Raw genomic sequence first — 24,533 nt, 5'->3', positions numbered from 1 at the left:
ATAAGGAATAAAACAAAAATCCTCTGTCGTACCAAATTGAAGTATCATTATTTTTGCATCGTGTTGAATCGCATCGTATCGCACCGAATCGCATAATGTTGAATCAAATCGTATCGAACTGTATGGCAACAGGGGTGAATCGTATCGTATCGCATCGCCTGGTGTTTCAAATGTATCGTTAATGTATCGTATCGTGGCAACGTATCGAGATGCGCATCGCATCGGCCTCAGTGATGGAGATGCACATCCCTAGTCTGCACTGATGAAACAAGGAGAGATACCTTTCCCAGCTTTGTAAAGAGACTGTCTATTTCCTCCTTCTGGCGGGAGTGTAAGGCCTGAATCTCACGCATGTGCCTGGTGGTAAAAAGAGGGAACACAAACATATTAATAAAATCTTGACAGGCAAAGAAAGAAAAATATAATCAGGGTAAGGAAGCAGAGAGAGATGAGGAGGGCTAAGTGTTCTGGGCAGTGGCATAGCCACCATAGGGCCAGGGTGGGCCAATTTTTGTTATTATTATTATTATTATAAAAAAATGTATTCACCCATTGAGAATATCCAAGCATTCAAAGTGAAATTCAAGTGAACAAATATCGAGTTGAATTAATGTTGTATGTGTTTTTTAAAACTAGTCTATGGTTCCGGCGCGCGCCATAGTAACGTGAGAGAGGCAGAGAGCTGCCTGCAGGGACACGCTTTTCTGTAAAATGTGCAGACATTTCCGCAGCCCAGGAGCTGAAGGTGCATTTACGAGGGATGGATATGTAGACTGGAAGCACCTGCGTAACTCGTTGGAGAGACATAAAAAAAGCGAGGACCACTGCAAGTCCATGAGCAGGTTTGAATGTTACAACCTATGGTTGCTGTTAGTGCAATACAAGAGTAAATAACCCAATTTGTGTTCTGTGAAACTGAAAAGGATATTACGTTGTTTTTGTTACTTTCGTTGCAGTTGTAAATATGTCTTAAATGTAATTTAGGTTAACTTCCTGTGTTATTTAGATGCTTTTATTTTGAAGGCGAGTTTACACTGTTGATAGGAAGTTGTTGTTACTATGGAAACAACGTGACGGAGAAAAGGAGCGGAGATTAATCTACATATAAAGACGGAGAAAGTAAAGGATAAAGTTTATGTTTAAGTTTAGCATCCCCCGAAGAGGCACAAAGTTGGTATTAACTATAATATAAACATGTAGGTTGTGTCCTAATTCGTTTGTATGCTGTTTTGTAGCTTTGCTGTCTGTTTACAGTTAACATTTGGTAGTATGCTAAAGTAATTCTAATACGGATGGAGCCTAAATGTATTTGCTATTTTTGTGTCTTTATAGCTCTTACGTTGATATTGGAGATTTCAATCAATTCATATCATCAGTCAAGTCTTCGATCATTATTCGGAGGGAAATGCTACAACGATGCTTGGCAATGGGCATTATTATATACAGGGGTGCACACAACCTTTTTGCCCTGGTTCTCAAAGGAGCACCTGGAGATGTTGCTTTGTGCGCATCCTTAAAATGAAATAAACCGGACCTTTTGAGGGGTACTTGACTTTATAAACGAGGGGGGGGGGGGAGTTGCGCTAGTGAGCACGCTCATGGACTGTTCACCGGAGCCTCGCAGCAGGGTTACTGTGCGGAGTGCATAAAGCAGACCCTTCACACGATAGCGAGGGGGTAGAGCGAGGGATCGACAGATGCCGTCGTGCTCGCGGACGGATTAAAAAAATCAAACCTAAACGGCTTACGAATTATACTTTGGCGGCCGTTAATATACCTGGGTGGCCCGCCCAGGTAAAGTCTATGTGTGGGAAACCCTGCTATCTTACCAGTTCATATGCAACTCGCAAATATCTCTCTCTCTCTCAATGTTGGTGCGCAAATGCGCCTTTTTTCAAATGATCCGGTGCTCCTTTTTTTGTGGCGGGTGCGCATGCGCACCTGCGCACCAGTTATGTGCAGCCCTGATTATATATTATTATTATAGGCCAGCCCTACTTTAAAGTCATTTTTCCCCCTGGAAAAAGCTGGCCCACCCTATTTTATACAGGCTCGCCCTAAAGTACATTTCTGCCTACGCTACTGGTTCTGGGAAGTGCTTAACATCCCTTTTCAAGAAAAGAGGAAGAAGCTAGAAAAATAAGTAATGAAGGAAAGTGGTTTGTTAACCAGAAAAGAGAAGAACAGCCCACTATTTCTGGGGGCACAGAAATAGAAAAAGGAGAAGAAAGAAGAGAGTAAAATCTAGTTTATAGCAGTTTGACTTAATAAACAAAAGGTGACGGAGAAGTGAAAGATTGATTGAAGTGTTGAGAGGACAACAAGTCTGTAATATCTCTGAGATGCTTTGAAAGAGGGGAGGGGTTACTCACTTTTCTGTGAGGTGGCTGACTTCCAGTTTGAAGTCTTCATCCTCAAATTCGGAGTCGTTGTCGCTGCTGATGTAGGAGTTATTGAAAGAGTTGTTGTTTAAACTGGGCAGTGACGCTTTATGAGTGGAGTCTGGACTCAGAACCTGCGCAGGGTGACTGGGTCCATTAGCAGCCGGGGAGCCAGGTGGGGGGGTCGGCCCTGACTCCAGGTTCTGCTCCTGGGCACGACTGACTGAGAACCTACCAACACGGGCCTCTGGGCTGGTGGTGACCTGATATAGAAGAGTGAAAATAATATTGGTAGGACAAAGAAAAGGGAAAATAGCATTAGTTTATACATGTGGTCAGTGCTGGGGGAAACACGTTACTGTAACCAGATTACATTTGTCTGTGTTACTGTTGATAGCAGCAGTAATAATATTTCAGTTACTAAGCACAAAGTTATATCCTTGCTTTGGATACTTTAACTATCTGAATAACAGGAGACAGAGAAATAAATCAAACGTCCTTTTTCTCTTTCACTACACTCGTGACTTCATGGATGATGAGATGGACCAGTAATGTCAGAGTCTCACAGCAGAGATAAACAGGCGCAGCAAACATCATTGAGGAAAGTCTGCCACCCTCTTTCCGAAACATGTTGAGGAAGATACAGGTAACAGGTGGGCGGCCATCAGATAGGAGAACCTTTGAAGCTACCTGGACCAGTGCTCTGATGAAACTGAGCTAAGAAAACAGTGCTGATGTTCAAACGGAGATCTACGTCAGGATTGGCTTTATTAGTAAAGGATTGGTGCTGATCCGGGATAAATGAGGTTCAACTTTATATTGTTATTTCTCATTGGATTTATGGTGCATCTCAGGTGATGTTATAGAGTCCAAAAGTAATGTGACTAGTAGTATAACTAATTACTATCCGCAGTGACTCATTTACTAAGGGATTACTTTTTTTAAAAGCAACTAGTAATGTGTAATGCATTACTTCTTTAGAGAAACTACCCCAACACTGCATTTAGTAAAGAAACCCTTCACCCAGTGCATTGCACGATCACAAACAGGAAATACCTGGAAGCGTCCGATTGTGGTGGTGGGGCAGGGTGAGGTGAGGGGGGAGGGTTGTTTGGACCCCCCCTGAGAGCGCTGAGGAGGTCCATCAACAACATCCCCTCCTTTTCCTTTTCTGAGAGGAGTCGAGGAGTTCCTGTGCAGTGTATTCTCCGGGCTGGAGAGACTTGAGGAGGACGAGGAGGAAGAAGATGACGACGAGGAGGAGGAGGAGGTGGAGGAAGACTCAGTGCAGGCCGGGCGGTGGACAGGAGGCGCTTCAGTGGCCAAGGACACCTGACCAGTGAGAGGAGTGAGGTGACAATGCAACAGAGAAGAAGAAACAGACAGTATGAATCGCCTATCACAGTGCGCTGAGATTTGTTACTAACTGTAAAGTACTTACTCATCACTGTACCCTGTATGCCAAGGCAGGTCTGCCTTCACTAACTGTACGGAGGCTCAGTCATTGGTACATGTTCATCTACAAAGCCATGTTGGGTAAACTACCATCTTATATCAACTCTCTGATCTCACAGAGAGTTGCAAGTAGCTATTGCCTGAGATCTCAGGATGTGTTTTTGTTACATGTGCAAAGTGCTAGGACTGATTTAGGTACGAAAGCGTTTATGTGCGCAGCTCCTCTTGCTTGGAACACTCTGCAAAAAGAACTGAAACTGAGCATCTTGGTTCCCTTGCATCGTTTTAAAGCTCGGCTAGATGTAATACAATTTGATACTCTTGGTACCTGTCAGTGTCGATAGGTTTGTAAATTGTACCCCTGTAATTATGTTATATGATGTCCTTTTTGTCTTCTGTTGTTTTTATGTTTTCATGTGTAACCGACTGCAGGTCTCCCTTGAAAAATAGATCGTTTGATCTCAATGGGATTTCACCTGGTTAAATAAAGGCTACAATGAATCAGCTGCTAACAGTGGAATAAACAGAGAACTTTAATCAACAAATGCAGGCAAAGAAGCATCACAACCTGAAATAAAACGTTTTTAAAAGTCTTTTATGTCCTCCTTTCACAAGCCATAAAAGGAAATGTATAGGTATTCTTGTAGGATCTGGAGTATGAGGGACATTTTACCTGAAATCTTCCCAGTTTAATTCCACCTGAATGACCAGAGGTGGACTCAGCTTCATCCAGAGAGAAAGGAACTGTGAGACAGATGTTACAGAAATTAGACATAAAAATAACACAAAGATAAAATAACAGATGTATTAATTTACATACTTGGTTGTCCCGCTGAATGCGTGCCACTGTGAGAGGCCTTGAGTGAGCAAAGAGGGAGAAGAAGGAAGTGGGTTAAAAGGAGTGTGAGTTAGCCGATTAACATCCAATTGTGTGTGTTTGGTGTTTACCTGTGTGTGTGTCTCTGGGCTGAGCGCTCTCCTCAACTGAGCATCAAGGTCCTCCAGAGGCTGCTGGGACTGGAAAAGAGACAGATTCACATTTAAACCCACCAGAAAATAATAAGATAACACACACAGGATTAGCCACTGAAGTTGATTAGCAATACAAGGGCTCGACTGAAAACACTTTTTATATATTTGACTGAAATTCAGAAGATTTAAGTGTGGGGTCTGTAAAAGGCATTATCCCTCTAAGTTTCATGAGCCCCCTCTCCTGAGCCAACACACACAACCCCAGGTAAGGTGAGTTGGAAGGCAAATCCCTTGAGCTCAACAGCAGCGGGATTATGTTGATCAAACAGGACAAGTCTCGGCTATGAGACTTACATAAAGGACGAGGAGTGAAAGATGATAACTTGGCTTCAATATTTTCCATCTAAGAAATACAAGTCTCACTATCAAGTGGTCACATGGTGTGGCTATCTTTAGACACCAGCATACACAGAGGCCGAGGCAACTAAATGTGCTGGAAACTAAATGCACTTCTCTGATTGGAGGTACTTCTCTAAGTTTCCATGTCTCTCATCCTTTTTTATTGGACTGCTGCTCTCTGAATCTAATCCTTTTATAATTTAAAGTAAAGTGCTAGTGTTAGTTGCTAGTTAAATGTCTGTATTTGATTTAATATGTCATTATTTCTTAGGTATATTTCAGGGTTAGGCCGGTGCTGTTAAATGTTCAGTGAGCACAAGGAATTCAAATTATTTTTTCCCAGCAGAAGCATTAATCACACACAACAGATGCATGGATGTGCCACCATAAGCATTACAGGCTCAGGTTACACACAGTGTTGCATTGCATGGGAAATAGAACTCTTAAATGGATAAAAAAAACACCTGTGTTAGACAAGGTCCGGGGAATGATGGCAGGAGTTCTGAAGGAGGAGAACTGGCCTGATCCCAGAGAAATAGAGGCCATGAAAAGACAGAGAGAGAGAAACGAGGGGGGAAATATTTGTAGAGGAGGTTATAAGAACAGCGTTTGTTGTACAGAACGTGAGAATAAATGTTCATGCAAGGAAAGTGAGTAGAAACATCTCGGAAAAACCTTCAAAGATTAAATGATGTGACTTCTTCAATTTGAAAGGTGTATTACTTTAAAACTATGCAACAGTAGCTGCCTACAGGATTAAATAATGGATACAATTTCCAATAGGTATATTGAAATAAGTAGTATTGCCATCTACAGTTAAGCTTGATCACTCACCGATGTCCTGGATAAAGGAGTTTTGGATGGAGTGGTCTGGCCAAAGGATGAAGCAGGGACGACTGTAGAAACTGAAATCATAAAATCAGTGAGCAGCAAAGTTATATCAGTTTCACCTACAGTAGATCATTTACAGAAACACAAACACATTCCTCTACATACCGATGGGAGCAGGGGTGGAGATGGGTGTTCCTGGTCTCTGGGCGGGGGCAGGGGAGCCCAGCGGCAGGGTGCAGGGGGGCTGAGGAGGGTTGGCCGGCTGGCTGGACACAGGTGTGGTGACAGATGTGCTGGAGGTAGGGCAGGGGCCCATTGGGGACGAGGTACCTGCTGCGTGGGCTCCAGACGCAGGGTCAGCAGCTGAGAGGTCTCCACCGGTGGCTGACCCCCCTCCACCCATGTCCATGAAGAGAGAGCGCAGCTTCATCTCCAGAGCCTGGATGTCGTCCGGCTTACCCTGGGACTCATTGAACGCCTCACACCTGAGAGAGATAACAATGAGTGATCTGCAATGATGCTCAATAAATGACCCAAAGCCCATGAAACACAATCACAACTAAAGCTGTTCGATGTTTGACAGAACATTTGAGGGATAGTTCGTATGTGTTGAAGTGAGGCTGATGAAGCACTTATCCATAGTAAAAAAAAAAAACACACAACATGGTGTACAACTTTAAAAGTTAGGACTTAAATCAGAAACGGTCTGATCAGAGAATAATAAGAGGATAATTAAACTGAGCAAGATATCCGTGCTTACTTTTGGTACGTGAACACTTACTACTCAGTCTCAATAAGGTCAGGGAGTAGATATTCTCACCTTGCATCACATTCCCCACAGTGTGTGTGCGTCTGCCCAGGCAGCGCTGCCGTCTGCGGCTGGGAGTGGACCAAGGTCGGTTGGACTGAGGGAACATTGGTGGTCACTGGCTGGAGCCCCACAACGGAGGAGGAAGAGGAGGGAGGGGTGGTGGTGTGGAAGGAGGTGGGGGGAGTGAGCCGTGGCCCTGGGATGGCAGTGGTGAGGATGACGGAGGAGGAGAGGGAAGCAGTAGAGGAGGAGGGGGGGGACACTGACGGATGTTCTGAGGAGACTTCACTAGCTAGAAGAGTGGAGGAAGGAGGCGAGGATACAGGAGTCTGGGCGGGAGGAGGGGAGGTGAGCAGTGGTGGGGGGAGGCCGGAGATGCTGGCAGGTGGTAAAGGGGAGGGGGCTGATGTAGCAATGACAGGATGAGACTGAGGCTGGGGGAAAGCCTGCGGCTGAATCTGTGCTTGAACCTGGGACTGGGACACAGGCTGGGACTGAAGGGTGGACTGACTCACCCCAGTGGGAGGAGAGGGGGAGGAGCAAGGATGGCTGAGAGGGACACTGGGCATAGAGGAGGGGGTGGAGGAGGAGGAAGGAGGAGAAAGTGAGGGCTCCAACACCTGCTCCTGTGGCGGGTTGAAACTAGAAGGGAGGAGAGCAGCAGTAGGATCCACAGTGGGAGGGACTGAGCTGGCCTGTGGGGGGGCAGTAGCTGCTGCAGGCTGCAGAGGGGGGTGGGTGGAGTGGATGGAGGCAGGGGCGGTGCTGGGTCCGGGGTCAAACTGATCCCGGTTCTGTCTGAGCTCAGAGAAGGCCTGCTGTAAGCTGATGGCTCCAGCTGACTGGGACAAGCTCAAACCAGTGGCGGGGGTCTGGGCTGGAGCTGCAGCTGGAGGAACTGCAACCAGAGAAACTGTGGTTTAATCCCCAATGCCCGTCTGGTTCACTGTACAATCTTTGGACAGTGAGGCAGTACGTTTATTTATAAAGCACATTTCATACACAGAGGCAACCCAAGGTGATTTACATAAAGATGTTCAAAGAGACACTGAAAACACAGACAGAGAAAAAGGGGAAGAGCGTGAGGGGCGACACTACTATTTAAAAATAATTATAGTATTCAGTATAAGTGTAATGTGTCCATAACTTTCTAATTCCTATACTTGACGACTATTTTATAAAAACATTACATCACAGCTACACATCGGGCCAAAGAAAGCCCCTAAGCTGTTCTTTGGTCACAAGAAACCGGCTCTGTTGTGAGCAGTAGCTAAACAATATCTCACTGTTCTATTAAAAGGTCATATTCTATCAAATTAAGCAATTGTCCGTGTGTTTTTGCACTTGGACGGATCATTTGGGCAATTTCCTCTAAAAGCATTACAGCTTTACCTGATGACTGTGGGAACATGTGTTTGTCTTTGCTTCCCTTTTTGGCCACCAGAGTAATAACAGGTTTAAAAGCAAACCTTTTATTCTAAAAGAAAATAAGTTAATTGCTGACTTTTGAAGGACAGACACACACACTCACACACAAACACAACCCTTACCTATTCCTGAAGGCCGTTGGCGGGCCGGAGAAGGGGAAGAGGGGAGTGTTTGTTCCCTCAGCCGGGCCTCAGGTACGGGGCTGACGATGAACCGCCGACCCGCTGAATGGACCACTTGTGCTGTTGCACTGGGAGAGATGTCTGCAGAGAGGAGCATGTCAATACATAGCATTGTTATTGTTAATCCCCGAGAGATTCATATGCACGCTGATATTCTACAATAGAGTTCATCAAGCCAAGGAAGCTTTGTGGATGTAAACTGGACACTTTACGGAGTATATCGAATTGGCAGGAACACTTTGAATGATTGCTAACACAGACGCTTAAAGTCAGGTGTAAAGCGTCCCCCTTTGGCATTTAAACGAGTGCTTTTTTTGTTTTGTTATTTTTACCTGGCATGGGGACAGATCTAGTAGGAATCTGCTGCGCCATATCACCTTCCATCTGTAGATCAACAACACAACATGAAATAAACACTAAGAGATACATTGTGTTAAATAAATAAAAGGTGCTATACTGCATATTAGCAGCTATTTAAACATTCATAAAACAACATCAGGAACCCATAAAAAAGACCAAATGAGAGACAGACATCAAGAGTGAGAGTTGTATTTACCTGGCTGTTTGAGTCTCTCTCCAGACCCTTCTCATCTGCGTTCTCTATCACCTCTCTGACCTGCTCAATGAACGACTCCCTCTCACTCTCCAGGATAAACTCACTCTGGACCTGCAGAGAAAAAGTCAGATTAAGTTGTGTGTATGTGTGTGTATATATAATGTGTGACAGAAACCATGCTGGTTTATTCTTCCTATGCCAGTGCGTTGCCACAGAGCTATAATTTCACCTCTTGTGGGAACCTGTTGATAACTCTCACAATGAAAGCACAAGGAAAGGAGCAATTATGTGTGTGGTCAGTGGTTTTAGGTGACAAAGAGGAGATAGCACGCACACTGGCATGTGAAGCATATTCCTTGGCCTGTCTAAATCATTATTTAGCTGACCTCGGGTTATCCCTATTATATAAGACTAGGGCATTGCACAAACATTGCACATTTTGAAAAACATGGCATATTTTGTGCCGTAGTTTCCATTTGTCTTTGAGTCAGTGATTTTTTTAGTTTTCTATGTTTGATTTTTCAAGATATTTTTGTATTAGTTTTTATTCTAATTACACTCTTCCCCCCCCCGTCATTTAGAAGTAAATTGCTCTTAGAAAGGGTGTACTCACCTTATTGTTATTATTATTATTAGGGTTTGTATTTAGTTATTTAAGAATCTACAGTGAAAATGTATTACCATGGGCACTTGAGTCTATCATGTTAATAAGCCAGATTTAGCCATAAAGACTAAGTTGCAAAGGCTAATGATTGCAGTACAAATTAAAGCACATGTCCTCAATTAAAAGCCCTTATTTTTATTGTCATTTGTCAGGGGAAAAACGTTTTCTTTTTATAACAATATAATTTGTCCCAATTATGTCTTGGACAGTACATTTTCAACAAAAGTAGTTATAATGAAAGGCCTCTGCATGGAATAATAAATGAATTAAGATGGTTGAAAGGAGAGCAAATCATTCTGAAGAGTTGTGGAGAAGATGAAACAAGTGGCGGAGTGTGTACCATGATCTGGGCGATCTCCTCAGGGTTGTCTCCGTCCAGGTCGAACCTGAAGGTCACCATCTTCCTGTTGTGTGTCTCCAGCTGACACTCTGCTACCCTGTCTCCTCGGTTGGAGATCTACACACGGACACAAATGTAGAAATACACAGAGAGAACATCACCATTAGAAAGAAGGAGACAGTCAAAATATCTCTATTGCAGGTTTCTATTTACTTTTATTGCAGCTCATCACTCACAACCAATAAACACTAGCAAAAGAAGAGTTATTGCTTTCATTAGGATTTATAGGACTTATGGGCTGTGCTATTACATTGAGGACATTGAGTTTGGCCTTGGAGGTCTTCTCATTGCGTGATCGACTTCGCACTGAACGCCTCTGATGTCTCTTGGTGGAGCGCCCTTCATGGCGACCCCCTCCTCCTCCTCCTCCTCCTCCTCCTCCTACTCCTCCTCCTCCCTCGTTTCCGTCACTCAGACCTGAGGCCTCAGAGTGGCCGCTGAGGCACAGAGGGGAAACAGAGATTTAATTGACAGGAAAATAGAAACTGACTCAGAGACGCCATTCAAAATGATTACATGTAATCAATACATGCAGGAGTTCAGACATTGTGTGTGAGTTTGCTCGTGCATCATATGTATTACCTCTCTATAGATGAGAGGACTTGAGGTGGCTGTAGTTGGGACTGGGACAGCTCTGAAGACTGAAACACACACCGACACATGAAAATACACATAAACACATCAATCATTTTGATGTGTCAACACAAAGAACAAAAAACAACAGGAAAGCATGAAGTACAAGCAAAGAGTGACACAAGCAAGAGAGCAATCTAGATTAAAGCATTATTTAAGAGGATTCATTTGAATGAAAATATATGAAGCCAAACAACAACTTCAAAATAGAGCAATAAACAAAAGGAGCAAAGCGAGAACTTCCCCAGAAGACGATAGTTTGTATTCATTATGTGCATACAGTATCTCCAATAACACATGCTACCCTGTTTCAATGTAAAGGTCTGTAGTAAGAGCTTTTGACTTTAGAAATCAAGTCAGAATGGAGTTGCACTCCTGCGTACAGTGATCCATTTTGTTCATGTGACAACATTGATATGCTCTGTGACTCCGCACCTGTTTGGGAAAGCTTTCCAACAATGACTGTTTGATTGAGGGTGTTGCTACACTCACACCATCAAACCTGTTCTTCTATGTTCAAAAAAAGTAAACCAGAATATTACCAGCACATCATCATTCATGTAATACATCTTCATATTTGCCACTGAGTTGCACTGAAATATGAATGTACTGTAAATGCAAACCAACAAAAAGCGACCAAAACCACCCAACATCTGAGCCATCCACAGATAACTGAAGTGGTTCATAATGCAGCTGTAATAGGGTCTTTCAATCAAAACGTACGAGGTGCGCAGGATATTGAGCATCATGCAACAGCAACTCCTAACAGATTTGTTCTTGAGCGGAATGTTCGAGTAATTTGAGATCATTTATCAATCTCTGTTACTACTCAGAAATGTCTGTCAGGTACAGATCTGATTTTTTAACCAAAGGGGGAAACACTTTTGCATGACAAAAATATATGATATAACATTTGTTATTATTATCCTGTCCTGCTAATTCACTTTTTTTATTGAATTAATGTTTTTTATTTGCTTATTTTGTTCCAAACACGCATGTATTTACGGTATGTAGTGTCTGGAAACATTCAGAAACTGACTCATGCAGCTGCTTCGAGATCTTTTTTCAATTTGCAGGACTGGAAGCTCCATCGGGTCAATTGTACTTCACAATTTTGTGAATAATACACACCTACACACCTAAAAGATCAGGCGAATCTGATTCGGCACAGAGTAAGAGCAAACCTCACAAGAATACAGAAATGGAGTTTCATCTTATATAACATGCTGTCCAACCCAAAACAAAGTACACAATCCTCACTCGCCCACAGCATTGACGTGTTGCTCTGACAGGCTATGACCAGTACCTGGGGAGGGGCTTCCATGGGAGTATCAGGCGGGGCGGTGACTACACTGATGATTGGCACCACCGTGGCCAAGGGCTGAGGCACAGGTGTGGGCACAGGAGGAGGAGCAGGAGGAGGAGGGGAAACAATAGTAGGCACCACCCCAACAGGGAGTGGCAGACGAGAGGCCACGGCCGCTGTCGGCATGGTAACAGTGAGAGATGGCGACGAAGAGGGCAAGGTCGCCGAGGAAATGGTAGACTGAGTTACACTGGGCTGAGAAGAGGATGGAGGACCAGAAGGAAGAAGAAGGGAGAAAGAAGAACGTGGATAAGGCAGAGGAAGGGAGGGAGGAAAAGGGAGGGAGCAACGTCAAAGGGAGGAGGAGGAAGTAGACAAACCCGGCAGTGATCACGTGTTAACGCCAATCTCCTTCATAATGGATCAGTGAGCTAAAGCTTCCCTTTGGTTTAACTGCTGCACCTTAAAGACTTCACACCAAAATGAAAATAAACCAATTAACTTAAAGAGGACATACTATGCTCATGTTCAGGTTCATATCAGTGTTTAGTGTCTCTCCTGACATGTCTCCATGCTTTCATGTTCAAAAAGCTCTTTATCTCTCTCATACTGCCTGTGCTGCAGCACCTCTTTTCACCCTGTGTCTGAAACCAGAGCCCAGTCTGCTCTGATTGGTTACTGTAGCTCTGTTGTGATTGGAAAACAGCTTAGAGCTGTCCCGCCCCTTAGCCAATTTGTTGGAGCGCTAGCCAATAGCATTGTGAGTGTTACATAGTGATGTCACTGTGTTATTGAAGTGAACAAAGTAGTCCAATGGAGGCATTTTAGGCAGGGGGGGGGGGTGTGTGTATGTGTAACACACTACAGGAAAGGTAAACCCCTCCCAAAAGGAATAATAGGGCCTCTTTAAGAGTATTTCTTGACCTTAATGATAAACCGTGTAAAAACAAAGAGCCATCTTTAGTTCACTGACCCGTCACTGACCCTCAAACAACAAAGACAACTCGAACACTGAGCAAGACCATTAGTGACAACAGGCTCTGTGACAGGACGATTGTGTAAAACACACGTGACTGTGAGACCATGCAGCGACACACAACTGAGATCTGTACACAGTGCACAGTGCTGCAGGTTTGTTTCACAATGTAAACACTCCTAATGAAACATTCAAATGGAGACACATGACTAGAAACACACATACAAATGTTTTCAAACACTATGAGTATAAAAGTGCATTTATTCTGTGGCAATTCTAAATTGAGTTTACAGCTATTGTGTGTCCTGTAGGTCAAATCCTTTTCTGGCAATACAATATACAGTACTTATAAAAATGCCCAACTGGATACAGGCCTGGATAATGACACAACACACCTTTCATCATTCTTCACTTCCAACTGTAGCCAAATGTCCTTTTACTCTTTACCACTTCTGATCCAGGAAATATTAGCACAACTCAATTGGTAAAAAGGTGCTAATGTGTTTGAGCTCCATGCTTTTGATCAGATAGTAAGTAAAAGCATCTGGGGTGAGCTACCAACGATAGACATCAAACACAGACAGATCTATATCCCAAAGCACAACAAGAGGGATGTCCAACAGATTCACTGAGCAAATCACACATATACACACTCACTGAAAACAATAAAAACATTGCCATATCAAATGTTACCTGAACCAGAACTAGCTGAGCAGCTTGGTACAGAAGATAAAGATGCTCTATACTCGGAGACGGACTGACGTCAAGAAACTAAACGCACACAAACACATACATCAAACATTAAAGCACACACAAATTGTGTATAGAAAGATAAGGAAGCATGTGTAAACACACATACAAACAAACCCGGTGATAAGTGCAGGCAGCATGCCAATGAGCCAGCAAGTGGGAAAAGTAAAAAAAGAAACATGAGCGGACAAAAAGAAGTTTACAGAAAAGCAGTTCACGACAAGCAAAACATGCAGTAATAGCCAAGAATGGCATTGATTATGAAGTGTGATTAAATACTTGAATACTGTGTGTCCATGTTGGTCCCTGGCTGACTGTGTTTTTACAGAAATGCATATACAGGAGAGTGTGTGGGAAAGCAACACTATCAGAGAGTCGTTTGGAACCTAAACTAACCCTCAGGGTTCTACATGATGACAATAAAAAGAGTCAGTGTTTATTAAATTGGCTTTGACTCAGACTTTGGTGCGTGTATAAAAGGCGGTAGGTGTGTATGTCGGTAAAGATGATCTTGAGTTAAATCCTGCTATTGTATGCAGAAAGACCAGCAGCAACTTGTTTGCATTAGGAATGTGTTTATGAGGTAATCTCGTAAATGTATTTTTAATTAGCGGTGCTACTTTACGTACCTGTGAAGATGTGTAAGGCAGAGATGTGTGCGAGGGGCTCTGAACTGATGTGATACTGTGACTGGATGAAACGACCTGGAGAGAGGAAGAAAAGAGAGACAGTGAGGGGAAATGACTAAATACATAAAGATTACACCAATATCCTTTTTAGGTTTCAGACTTTTTTTTAGGTACTTCATCTCCAGTCCTGTCCTGCTTCTAATAACCAGGATAAACTCAGATGATCCCAGGTATAAGACACTAAAAAGAGAATTAATGTAGAATTAATGTTACTTAATTCAATGAATTGTTCATTTCCTGAAAGGCTGCTGAACAATATTAAAATAAATAATATTTAGTGCAACGTTGTATAAATGCCATAACAAGTTTGTTATACAACCACAAACATGTTGAATTTAATTATGTGTGAAAGGTTGTTTTGCTAGTTCTAATGAGGAAACCTGTTTTTCTGACAAAAAACATTTGATGTCAGATTAATGTCCAATTTCATGCTCAATCAATTCAGTTTAAAGCTGCAATTAGTTCATGCCAGTGGTTTGTGCTGGGGGCAAACACAGCTCTGTGCTGTGACTGCAAGCAGCAGCCAGCTCTGTGGGGGGGTTCCCTCGAGGGAAAGGCAACAACTTCAAAGACAAAGCCCAGTTATTGCTGGATAAGCACAAAATAGGGTGGGGTCATTATCTTTATGAGGATGTGGTATTAAAAGTGTGATCAAAGTAATGAAATGAGATAAGAGAACACACTTTTAGATCAATGTAAAAAGTTACTTTCTGGGTTGTTTTACTACAGATCTTACCTGTTGGGGGGTCCCAGGAGGAGCTGGCTGTGTGTTGGCAGGAACCAGAGGGGGTGGTCCTGCAGTGGATTGTGGGATGGGGGACTGAACCTGCTGCTGAGAAACAGAATTGCAGAAAGACGAACAGAGAGGAGGAGGTGTTGTGGGAGAGGGAATCAAGAGAGATCGGCAACAAGACAAAAGAGAAACAAGAACAAAATCAGGAAATGTTTGCAGCTCATACTCATAAACCGTACATGAGTGCAAACACAAGGTGCTTCTGCTGTTCTACAGTGATCCGTTTGGAGTCTACATTTCCCTCTTGTGTATGCACATATGCACACAGACAACATCTATACGGCTACAGATATAAGCACACCAATACCGACTGTATGCATAAACAAATACACACAGTTTGTAGTGTAGCATGTACAACAGTACAGGCACAATACTGGGGTTAGGCAGGGTGTAAGTACAGGGATTTCTCACATGCAGGTCAAACCCTTAGTGATTGGTAGTGATAATAAGTCAAAGAAAGTGGAAGCTAGAAAAATGACACCAAACAACCCACTGCTGTTTGCCCTAAAACACCTTACACAGATGCCATATTGGATCTATTTCCACGTCAAATATACTAAGATCTTCATTTCGAGATTTCTTCATGACATTTTATAAGCAGCCCTAAAAGAAAGTCTGATTGGTTTGTAATGTTGCCGTTTTTAAACGATTGCCTGGTAACGTACATTTGGGGATTATTGATTTTCCTGGTGCATTCCTAGTGACCGTGTGAACACCACAGGACAGAATCATACAGAGATATTCTGTGACTGAACCCGTAGGAGGCTGTTGCAGTTTGTACTCGTCACAAAGCACAAGTACGTGGCATCAGACACACTGCTACCTGCCTTTTTAACATCAACACGTAAAGACAATAAAGAATTTCACAAAAGATATCTAATAAATATATAGAAAGATAGAAAACCTAAATTCAACGACATGAAATAAGACAGATTGGAGAAAATAGAAGAGTGATCATAAGTGTTTTAAAGAGACCATGGAAAAGTGATGCTGATAATATCAGCTCTCTAAAGGTTTCATGAATGTGAACTGTGACTTTTGAACCTTGGGTAGAAAGTTGATTACCAGAAAAGGACAACATAAAATGCAAAAATAAAGAAACAATTACAACAGAAAACAGAAAGAATATAGAATAAACAAATCAAATGTTTATCTGCATGGTTACATTGCTAGGTTTGTCTAAGCCCCCTTGGTTTTGTTGTATGTTTCTGTGTGTTTGTCCATACAAATCAGCAAAGTCTCGTAGCTTTATCATTACTTTCAGGATTTTCTTGGATTCGTAACATGTCATTCCCCATGTAGGTGTCTAGAATTATATAAAGTTACATTTGAAAGTGTTATTATATATAATAATCACCATTGATGTTGGACTTTGGATTTGTATGAGCAAAAAAATGAAGTATATCGTAAATACAGTATACTCCCACAAACACACATTTTCTCATATACATTTAAATATGAACATACAGACAAAATATTACTTACTGACATTGACAAATAAAAAAATACACACAGAAAGGAGGGAGCTTTGACCGCTTTGAAAAGCTTGCACACCAGAGTTGGTCTCAAAGACTACCTTCTGAATGCTTTCTAAATCATTTTGATTCCACTCATGATGCTGAGTCCTATGTTGGGTTTGAAATCGAGTGTTTCTGGTTGGTTGGGCTCTGGGTTGTGCCCTCTTCTTTAAAGTTTTATGAAAGCTCTGCTCATGACTAGCATTTTTCTATAACGTATGCTTCTTGAGGCAGAACACGCAATAATGTGAGACATTTGGAAGGCAGACCATGAGACCCTCTCTCTGCAGTGTTCATATGACTTGAAGGGATAAAATCACAAACAAAGACTACTACTGTACATCATCGGGGGCTCCTGGGTTGGTAGGGTAAAAAAAACAACAGGGATTGGTATAAAAGCCTCTAGGTCATACCACTATTATAAATAATTCAGCTGCTTTTCATAGAAGGATTCACTTTACTCTGATGTAGGATACCATTGTCTATCTCTCTACTTGGTTTTATACCATACACAATGGCAAATGACCCAATGGGCACACTAGCATGACATATTTGGTCCATGGCAATATTTGTCATTCTCCGTTTTTGTAACAATGTCTTCTTGCAGACAAACAATAAAAAAAGAGCACAGAATGTTACAATAAGGCAATTATAATATATGGTGGTTGTGAATCCTTGCTAGAAAAGGAACGTATGTAATAGTAATTGACCCAGAGTCTTAGGGGTATTTTAGGTCTGAACGTAGTACCAGAGTGGGGTTAGCGGCCTGCATGGCCAGCAATGACTCATGGTATGTCATATCGGGTTGGGCTGGTATCACCCCTCCATGCCGAGCCCAGGCACTCTGGATCAGAGACTCCAGCTGGGTGGATGGTGCTCCCCCAAGCTCAGTGGATGGGGTGGCAGGGAGAAAGCTCTGCATGGAGGGTGGGTGTCCGTGGGGATCTACAGCGAACAGTCCTCCGGGCGCATCGTAGAACACAGCGGAGGACGAGTGAGGGATGGACTGAGCAGCGGAGGAGTCGAAGGGAGGGAGCAGAGGAGGGGGAGGAGGGGACTGGAACTCTCCGGCGTCAGAGGAGGCAAACGAGTCACTAGAAGGATCTGGGCTTCTGTCTTTTCCGGCTATCCCTATGTGGTGAAGGAGGAGACTTCCTGGAGGTAAGGGGAGCTCGGGGCTGAGGTACGTGTACAGCTCCTCTTTCACTGGCTGCAGTCGGCTGTACGTGCCTGAACCTCCGGACCCAGTCCCAGTGTCCTTCCAGAGGGAGGTCCATGGAGCTCCTGCGGGCCCGGTACAGTCTGGACGCCAGGAGGCTTGGGTCTCCAGCAGCAGCTGCGGCCGCTGCGGCTAAATGGAACTCAAAAACACTCCCAGTTGATGGCAAGGCTTCGGCCATCACTGCAGGTGCGGACATGGGGAAAGCAGAAGAGGAGGGGTGCTGTGGTGGAGGGTAGCATCCATCAGATGATGATGTAGAGCCACCGGTGGGCCCACTCATGGGGGGTAAAGGTGGAGGGATTGGACTGTGTGTGCTCATTCTTTGCATGAGATGTGTGTGCAAGAAGCCCGGCTGAGGGGGAGGAACCGGTTCAAACCCCATGCTAGCAGCGGCGGCTGCTGCTTGCATCTGCTGATGGAAACCCAAGTGGCCTAGTTGGTGTGAAGTCATTGGATAACCTCCATATGCCATGGCTTCATAATGGTCCAATAAGGCAGCTTGATTCAGACTCAGTCTCCTCACTGCTTCCTCGTGCTCTGCTCTCATGTCTTTGTAGACGTACAAGCTCGGGTCAGATTGTCCTTGGAGATGCAGCGGCTCTCCAACACCAAGTCTTTGAGCAGCTGCTGCAAAACTGGGATTGACCATAAAGAGAGGAGGGGTCTCAACGCCCTCCATCCCAGCAAAAGGATGCAGGCTACTCCCATAGCGAGGGTAGGCAGGCTGGAAGTGCCGGGTGTGTGCCTCCAGAATGGACGTGCTCTTGCGTCTCTGGGTGTTGTAGGCCTTAGGAGGCCCAGTGGGGGGAGGAGAGAAAGATATGGGCCGCTCAGGGATGGAGGGGAAGAAAATAGTAGGGGGGTCTGGGAGGGTTTGGAGGGGGATGCTCCCTCCTGTGCTTCCTCCTCCGCTGTAGGGGTGCGGCATTGAATGCTGCTGCGACAATGAGATACAATGGATTTAAGGATGAGCATGAGAGAGAACCACAGCAAAGGCCCACATGAAATGGAGAAAACAGTGTATTAAAGTGCATCATTTCAAAGCAATACCAAGAGAAAAAAAAGAAATGAATTATCTTTCCAGATTAGAAACAAAATGACGTGCTTAAGATAGATCAGAACATATCTAACAGATGTAAAAAAGAAGTGATGAGATGAAATGGTAGGACACAGAGACAAGACAGTAGAAGTGGGAGACACTGCTATAGCTCACAGGTAGAGGTAGATTGTAGTGAGGTGGTATCAAGAGAAGAAAGGCCAAATGTTTGCTCCATAATATCCTGAAGCATCTGCACTCACAAAAACGGTCATTTATTTCAGAAATGATCACTGTCAAATGTTAATCTTCTGACTAAGTAGTTGCAACCTAACTATCTAGTCAGCCGAGGTTTTAAGCATGATGTCTTGACTATTCAAATGAAACAAATAAAAAATGAGCCACAACATTATATTCTAACTAAAATTGGAGCCAATAGAGCCACCTAAGTCATTCTTGATTATTAATTTACATTTCGGATATAGCAACTTGCAGAACGCTAACATGCTGTACTGTAAAATGTCTGCTTTTATTATTAGGGTTGTCAAATGGGCAGTTTTCCTGATGCAGATGCAAAAGATATTAGGAATTTGTATCATAGAGCAAAGGTAAAGGTATAGCCAGTCTATCTGATTTTAATATGAACACATGGTGGTCCAACAGAGGGAGAAAGAGAGTTAAAGAGAGGTGGATGGGTAGGATGTCAGACTCACAGCCGTGCCTGAAAATAAACTAAGTTTGAACCAACACAGGTCCCTGTTAGCTAATCAAACTATAGGAGCCACCTAAAATGACTCAAATAAAAAATATGATGTAATCGCAGATTTTTGTTTACTGAGTTGCACTTTTTGCATGAAATATATATACCAATATATATTACATATGTGTACATCAATATTCAGTAAAGCAGGCTTGGTTGGTAGAAGAGGTAATAAACCAGTTTACTTTGAACACACTTCTAAATCCTTTCATTTCAATTATTCCCAAATATTTCCTTTTTCTAATTCCATCTGGTTGTTTCCATTTGGCTAGTCGTTCAAAGCTGTTCAAAAAATGGGTACTGATAGAAAGAGTAATAAGAGCTGATCATTATCAATTATTCCATATAAAGTGGCACCTGGCCCTTTTATCTACTTTCAGACACCATTGTGGCCTGTGTCCCTCATCTCTCTCTCTCTCTCTCTCTCTCTCTCTCTTCTCCCCCTGTGGTTGTCACCACCACTGTGGCCCCTCAGGACGTGAGACTGTGAACCTACAGGCGTGGAGAACAGGGCGGGCAGGCTGGCCCTCCGCTGCATGGTGCTGGGCAGAGGGGAGGCAGAGTGGAGGGGCAGGACCGTCTCCAGGGCCTTGGAGAGGCGCCCGGCGAATGTGTCCCTCTCAGCCGCGAGAGGCATGCAGGGGGGGGTGGTGTAGGAGGATGAGGAGTACAGGTCGGGAGGAGGGGTGGAGGGCTGCTGTGGATGAGCGGCCAGGGGTGAAGGAGCATGGGAAAAGGAGTATGAGGAGGGGGGGACGCAAAAAGACATGCTACGACTTCGACGAGGGCGAGACGCAGGCTGGAGGCCAGGGAGAGGGGAGCGGGACCAACATGAAAAACAAAGACATTAAATTATAACACACAAAAAACTAACTAAACATAGATCAAATACAACACACCCAAAGGACACAAGTTTGAAAAGTGAAGAATACACAAATAAAATCAATAAAGTGATGAAAGGTCATCGAGTAAATAATGATACTAAATCACGGTAATACATTTCAATACCTGATATATTTGAACGTAATACATAAACGTGTACATAAAAGTCATTCATAAAAATGGGGAAAATGAAAGAGAAAAACTGTAGAGGGAAGATTGTTATCAGTGCAACCATTTAAGATAGTATCACAATACAAATGGCACAATTACACACGGAAATATAATTGTAAACATATGCGGTAAAGAAAACTTAAACAGACTGATGACCAAAAAAACAAAAGGAACAAATATTTGAAACGGAATAAAAAACAAATGAACACAATGTTACATAGAAGGAAACAATGGTTATTCAACATATTCAATTAAGTCGTTCTCTAATGTTATAAACCAGTCTGTCATTAACTCGGGTGGTGACCCTGAAATAAACTTTAATGAGGAAATAGGTTTATTGGGAAAAGTCCTAAAAATAAACCCAAACCATCATTTCATTATTGAATTAACCAGCATGCAAACTGAACGATCATCCAGTTAAATAATATTGGTCATTGTAGGTGATGGTACATTTGAAATTGGTAGCCAAAAGGAAATGAAAAGTATTATATTATTAAATAAGAAATGCAGAACCTCCCTTCCTAAGTACTTAGAAAAAATAATGTAATATCAATAAACAACAATTAAATATAATAAATGATATCTGCATTACAAAAGTATGCTATATCTAAGGTCAATTATCTCTTTGGGAAAATCCTAAAATACAGTCAGAATCCAGAAGATGTGCAAGAATACTAGTGCATATTTCTACTCACAAACACTGCACACTCACTCAAACAAAATGCAGTGCTCACTTCAAACGTTCATGTTCAGCACCTGTGAGTAAAGCCCCGCCCACAGACAGGCTAAGCATGACGTCATACATGCAGGTGAAAATGTAAAGTCCAATGTGGAGGTCATCAGCACTCACCATTTGCTGCTGCAGCGGCTGGGCGTAGCCCGGGTGCTGCTGTGGGTTGGCTGAGGGGGTGGAGGGGTAGGGGGTTTGGGGCTGGGAGGGGGGGTGGGTGGAGGTGGGACAGCTGTATGACATGGTCAGCTGAGCCAGGTTGGGGGTGTCAGAGGAGAAAACTGAGGAGCCCTGTCCACTGTCCAGACCCCCTTCAGCTGAGAGAGAGAGAGAGAGAGAGAGAGAGAGAGAGAGAGAGAGAGAGAGAGAGAGAGAGAGAGAGAGAGAGAGAGAGAGAGAGAGAGAGTCAACATTTGTGCACAATGTGATGATACCATACTTTATGATCTGGGCTCTATCTGATATTTTGAATCTCTCTATTAGTCTTACATGCGTGCAAGATAGCGGTCTGCTGATATTGAAGCTGCTGATGCTCCACGTCTGTCTCCTCCGCTTCTACCTGCAAACACAACAACACAATCTGGCGTCAAACAAGAATAAATAAAACAGAAAAGCACAATTTCTAGGTGCTCCCACTGGACACAAGTCCAACAGTCTGTTCCAACTACCAATCAATTAATCAAGGTACAAATATAACTGACTGACAAGCTTCTTAACATTAGACAATGCCAACTGTTCAACTCACCTGTGTGTGGGAAAGTTTGAGTGTCTCTTGTTGCTGCTGCTGCTGCTGCTGCTGTTGTTGTTGCTGTTGTTGCTGTTGTTGTTGTTGTTGTAGCTGTTGTTGCTGAAGCTGTTGTTGCTGCTGAAGTTGTTGTTGTTGTTGCTGCTGCTGCTGCTGCTGCTGCTGATGAAGCTGTTGTTGTTGTTGTTGCTCAGTCTCCAGTCTTCTCTTCTCCTGCTCCTCTCGTACCAGCTGCCTCTGCTCTCTCTTGCGGCGGATCAGAGACACGCGGTCCTTGATGGCCTTGGCCATGGTCTTATGATCCCCCTCAGCAACGTAGCCAGACTCAACCTGGGCCAAATATACTCCGTTTAACAATAACCCTTCACTTTGCCATGTAGTTCTTTCCATCCAACATCCTTCCCTTCTGTCTATCCCCTCTTCCCTTAACCCATCACTTCCTCCCACCATGAGTCAATTTCTTCAGTTCCTGCCCTGCATTGTACGTACCATTTCCTGCGCCACATCTTCAGGGACGTCCTTGATCAGGTCAAAGGAGAACTCGATGGCTTCGTTGTCTTTGTATTTGCCTGCAAACAAGTTGACACATTGCTAGTCAGGAAGCTGCCCCTGTTCTCCTAAAGTAAATTCAAATCTATGATATTAATAATTGCATCATAGGCTAAGTGTTTTCATTCTTCAACAGTTGAATTGTGCTTTTTCAGTAGCTTAGAAATGCTGCTAGGGTATATATTCCATATGTGGGTCTGAGACTGTATAATGAATGCTAAGAAAAATTCAAATTTAAATAATATCCTAATTAAATGGCAAAACACAATTATTCTTGCCTTTGAGCTTCTTCACGTCTTCTATCCTGAGCCAGAGTTTGATGGCAATCATTTCCCCATCATCCTCTTCTGCCAGTTCAACCCGGACCCCCGTGTCCTCCTGGAAGAACGCATGGTTCAGCAAGATCTTTATAGCATATCTAGAGGAACAAGAGAAATAAATAGAAATTCAAGAGAGAATGTAATGTTGTTGCTACTTGAAAGACATTTTTTCAAGACCAGTGGCCTGTACTACGAAGCAGGATTTTCGGTTAGCGAGGTAACTTCAGGGTTAACTCTGGGTTTCCGGTCCTACGACGCTGGTTCACTTCTTACCGGTAATGTAGATCTCCATGGTAACTTATGCTAAACACCTAACCTGCTCCGGAGCATGTGTGTGAGTGTGTGTTTGTGTCTCACCTCTCATCCTTGTTTGTTCTGATGCAGCCCTCTATAATTTCCTTCACCTCAGGAATGGCTACCTTGTCAAAGCTGCCTGGTTTTACTCCCTGCACAAACAAAAAGAAAGACCAGTGAAGTCAAGAAAACGAAATACCAAAAGTAGACCCGAATTCGGACACACACACAGTATACATTTGGCACTAAGAAAGGGCACATTTATTGGATAATAGCAAGTTACTAAGAACACAGAACTTCTGTCAGACCTTTCAGTACAACATTCAGAAGCTCAACACTAAACTGAAGTTGAGCTACAGCAGGAGGCATCGTAATGAACTATCCATTCATTCAAACACTAGAGGAACAACATAAAGAAAGAAGCAAAGTCTAGCATGAAGGGAGCTGAGGTCAATCTTGGAAATATAAAAAAGCTGGCAATTGAAAATGACTTGCTCCAAAAGAAAAGTATGAGAATCAGTACCTCTGTGGATGATACAGTGGATAAAATGTCAACACACTCTCCGGTCAATCGTGTAATCAATTCAATACCTTTGCTGGTTCTTTGTAAAAAAGGTTGCAGACTAAGGCCCATGTGAAATGCATTTAATAAAACAGATTAAATGTACACCGATACGCCTTTTGAAAAACTAAATCCGAAGCACTTTTTAAAAGTTTTAAAGACAGAAAGAACACAAGAAAGCCATATAAAAAGGTATGCTACTTACCTAGAAAGCACTGGGTTCAATAAACTAGGGGAGACTGTTTATGTCAGGAAATAACAACCTACTTCTGCTCTTGTCCACAAGCTCTGTCCTCCCTTTCTTTACTTTCTCTCAGTTTCTCTCCAGCAACCGCCCCAGTTCATTATTACACAACCCCCCCACCCCTCTGACTCCCACATTTAATTCCAGGGCCAAACAAAGTTAGGAGAGATGGAGGAAGTAATGGTATTAAGTCCGATAGATGGGAGGAGGAAAAACAGAGAGAGAAGAAGAAGAAGAAGAAGAAGAAGAAGAAGAAGAAGAAGAAGAAAGAAGAA

General features: G+C 43.2%; 1 protein-coding gene across 1 annotated transcript in view; it reads right to left on the bottom strand.

Annotated features, from left to right (window-relative positions):
• The window catches only part of LOC117536126 (serine/threonine-protein kinase WNK1-like), a 99,430-nt gene that overhangs the window by 7,638 nt on the left and 67,259 nt on the right, over positions 1–24,533 (bottom strand). Inside the window, 28 exon segments of the mRNA XM_034200864.1 lie at positions 282–357; positions 2,373–2,644; positions 3,438–3,713; positions 4,510–4,580; positions 4,657–4,693; positions 4,785–4,853; positions 5,672–5,728; positions 6,042–6,112; positions 6,204–6,523; positions 6,859–7,747; positions 8,400–8,540; positions 8,792–8,843; positions 9,016–9,126; positions 10,020–10,136; positions 10,330–10,516; positions 10,662–10,720; positions 13,688–13,765; positions 14,374–14,448; positions 15,170–15,265; positions 17,492–18,001; positions 18,003–18,902; positions 20,258–20,560; positions 21,665–21,861; positions 22,034–22,103; positions 22,290–22,619; positions 22,779–22,858; positions 23,117–23,256; positions 23,516–23,604. Coding sequence (XP_034056755.1) covers positions 282–357; positions 2,373–2,644; positions 3,438–3,713; positions 4,510–4,580; positions 4,657–4,693; positions 4,785–4,853; positions 5,672–5,728; positions 6,042–6,112; positions 6,204–6,523; positions 6,859–7,747; positions 8,400–8,540; positions 8,792–8,843; positions 9,016–9,126; positions 10,020–10,136; positions 10,330–10,516; positions 10,662–10,720; positions 13,688–13,765; positions 14,374–14,448; positions 15,170–15,265; positions 17,492–18,001; positions 18,003–18,902; positions 20,258–20,560; positions 21,665–21,861; positions 22,034–22,103; positions 22,290–22,619; positions 22,779–22,858; positions 23,117–23,256; positions 23,516–23,604 — 5,673 coding nt within the window.

Source organism: Gymnodraco acuticeps, unplaced genomic scaffold (assembly GCF_902827175.1).
Source record: "Gymnodraco acuticeps unplaced genomic scaffold, fGymAcu1.1, whole genome shotgun sequence".
In the NCBI taxonomy this organism is placed as follows: Eukaryota; Metazoa; Chordata; class Actinopteri; order Perciformes; family Bathydraconidae; genus Gymnodraco; species Gymnodraco acuticeps.
The sequence above is the reverse complement of the archived record's forward strand: the minus strand, read 5'-3'. Positions and strand labels throughout refer to the sequence as shown.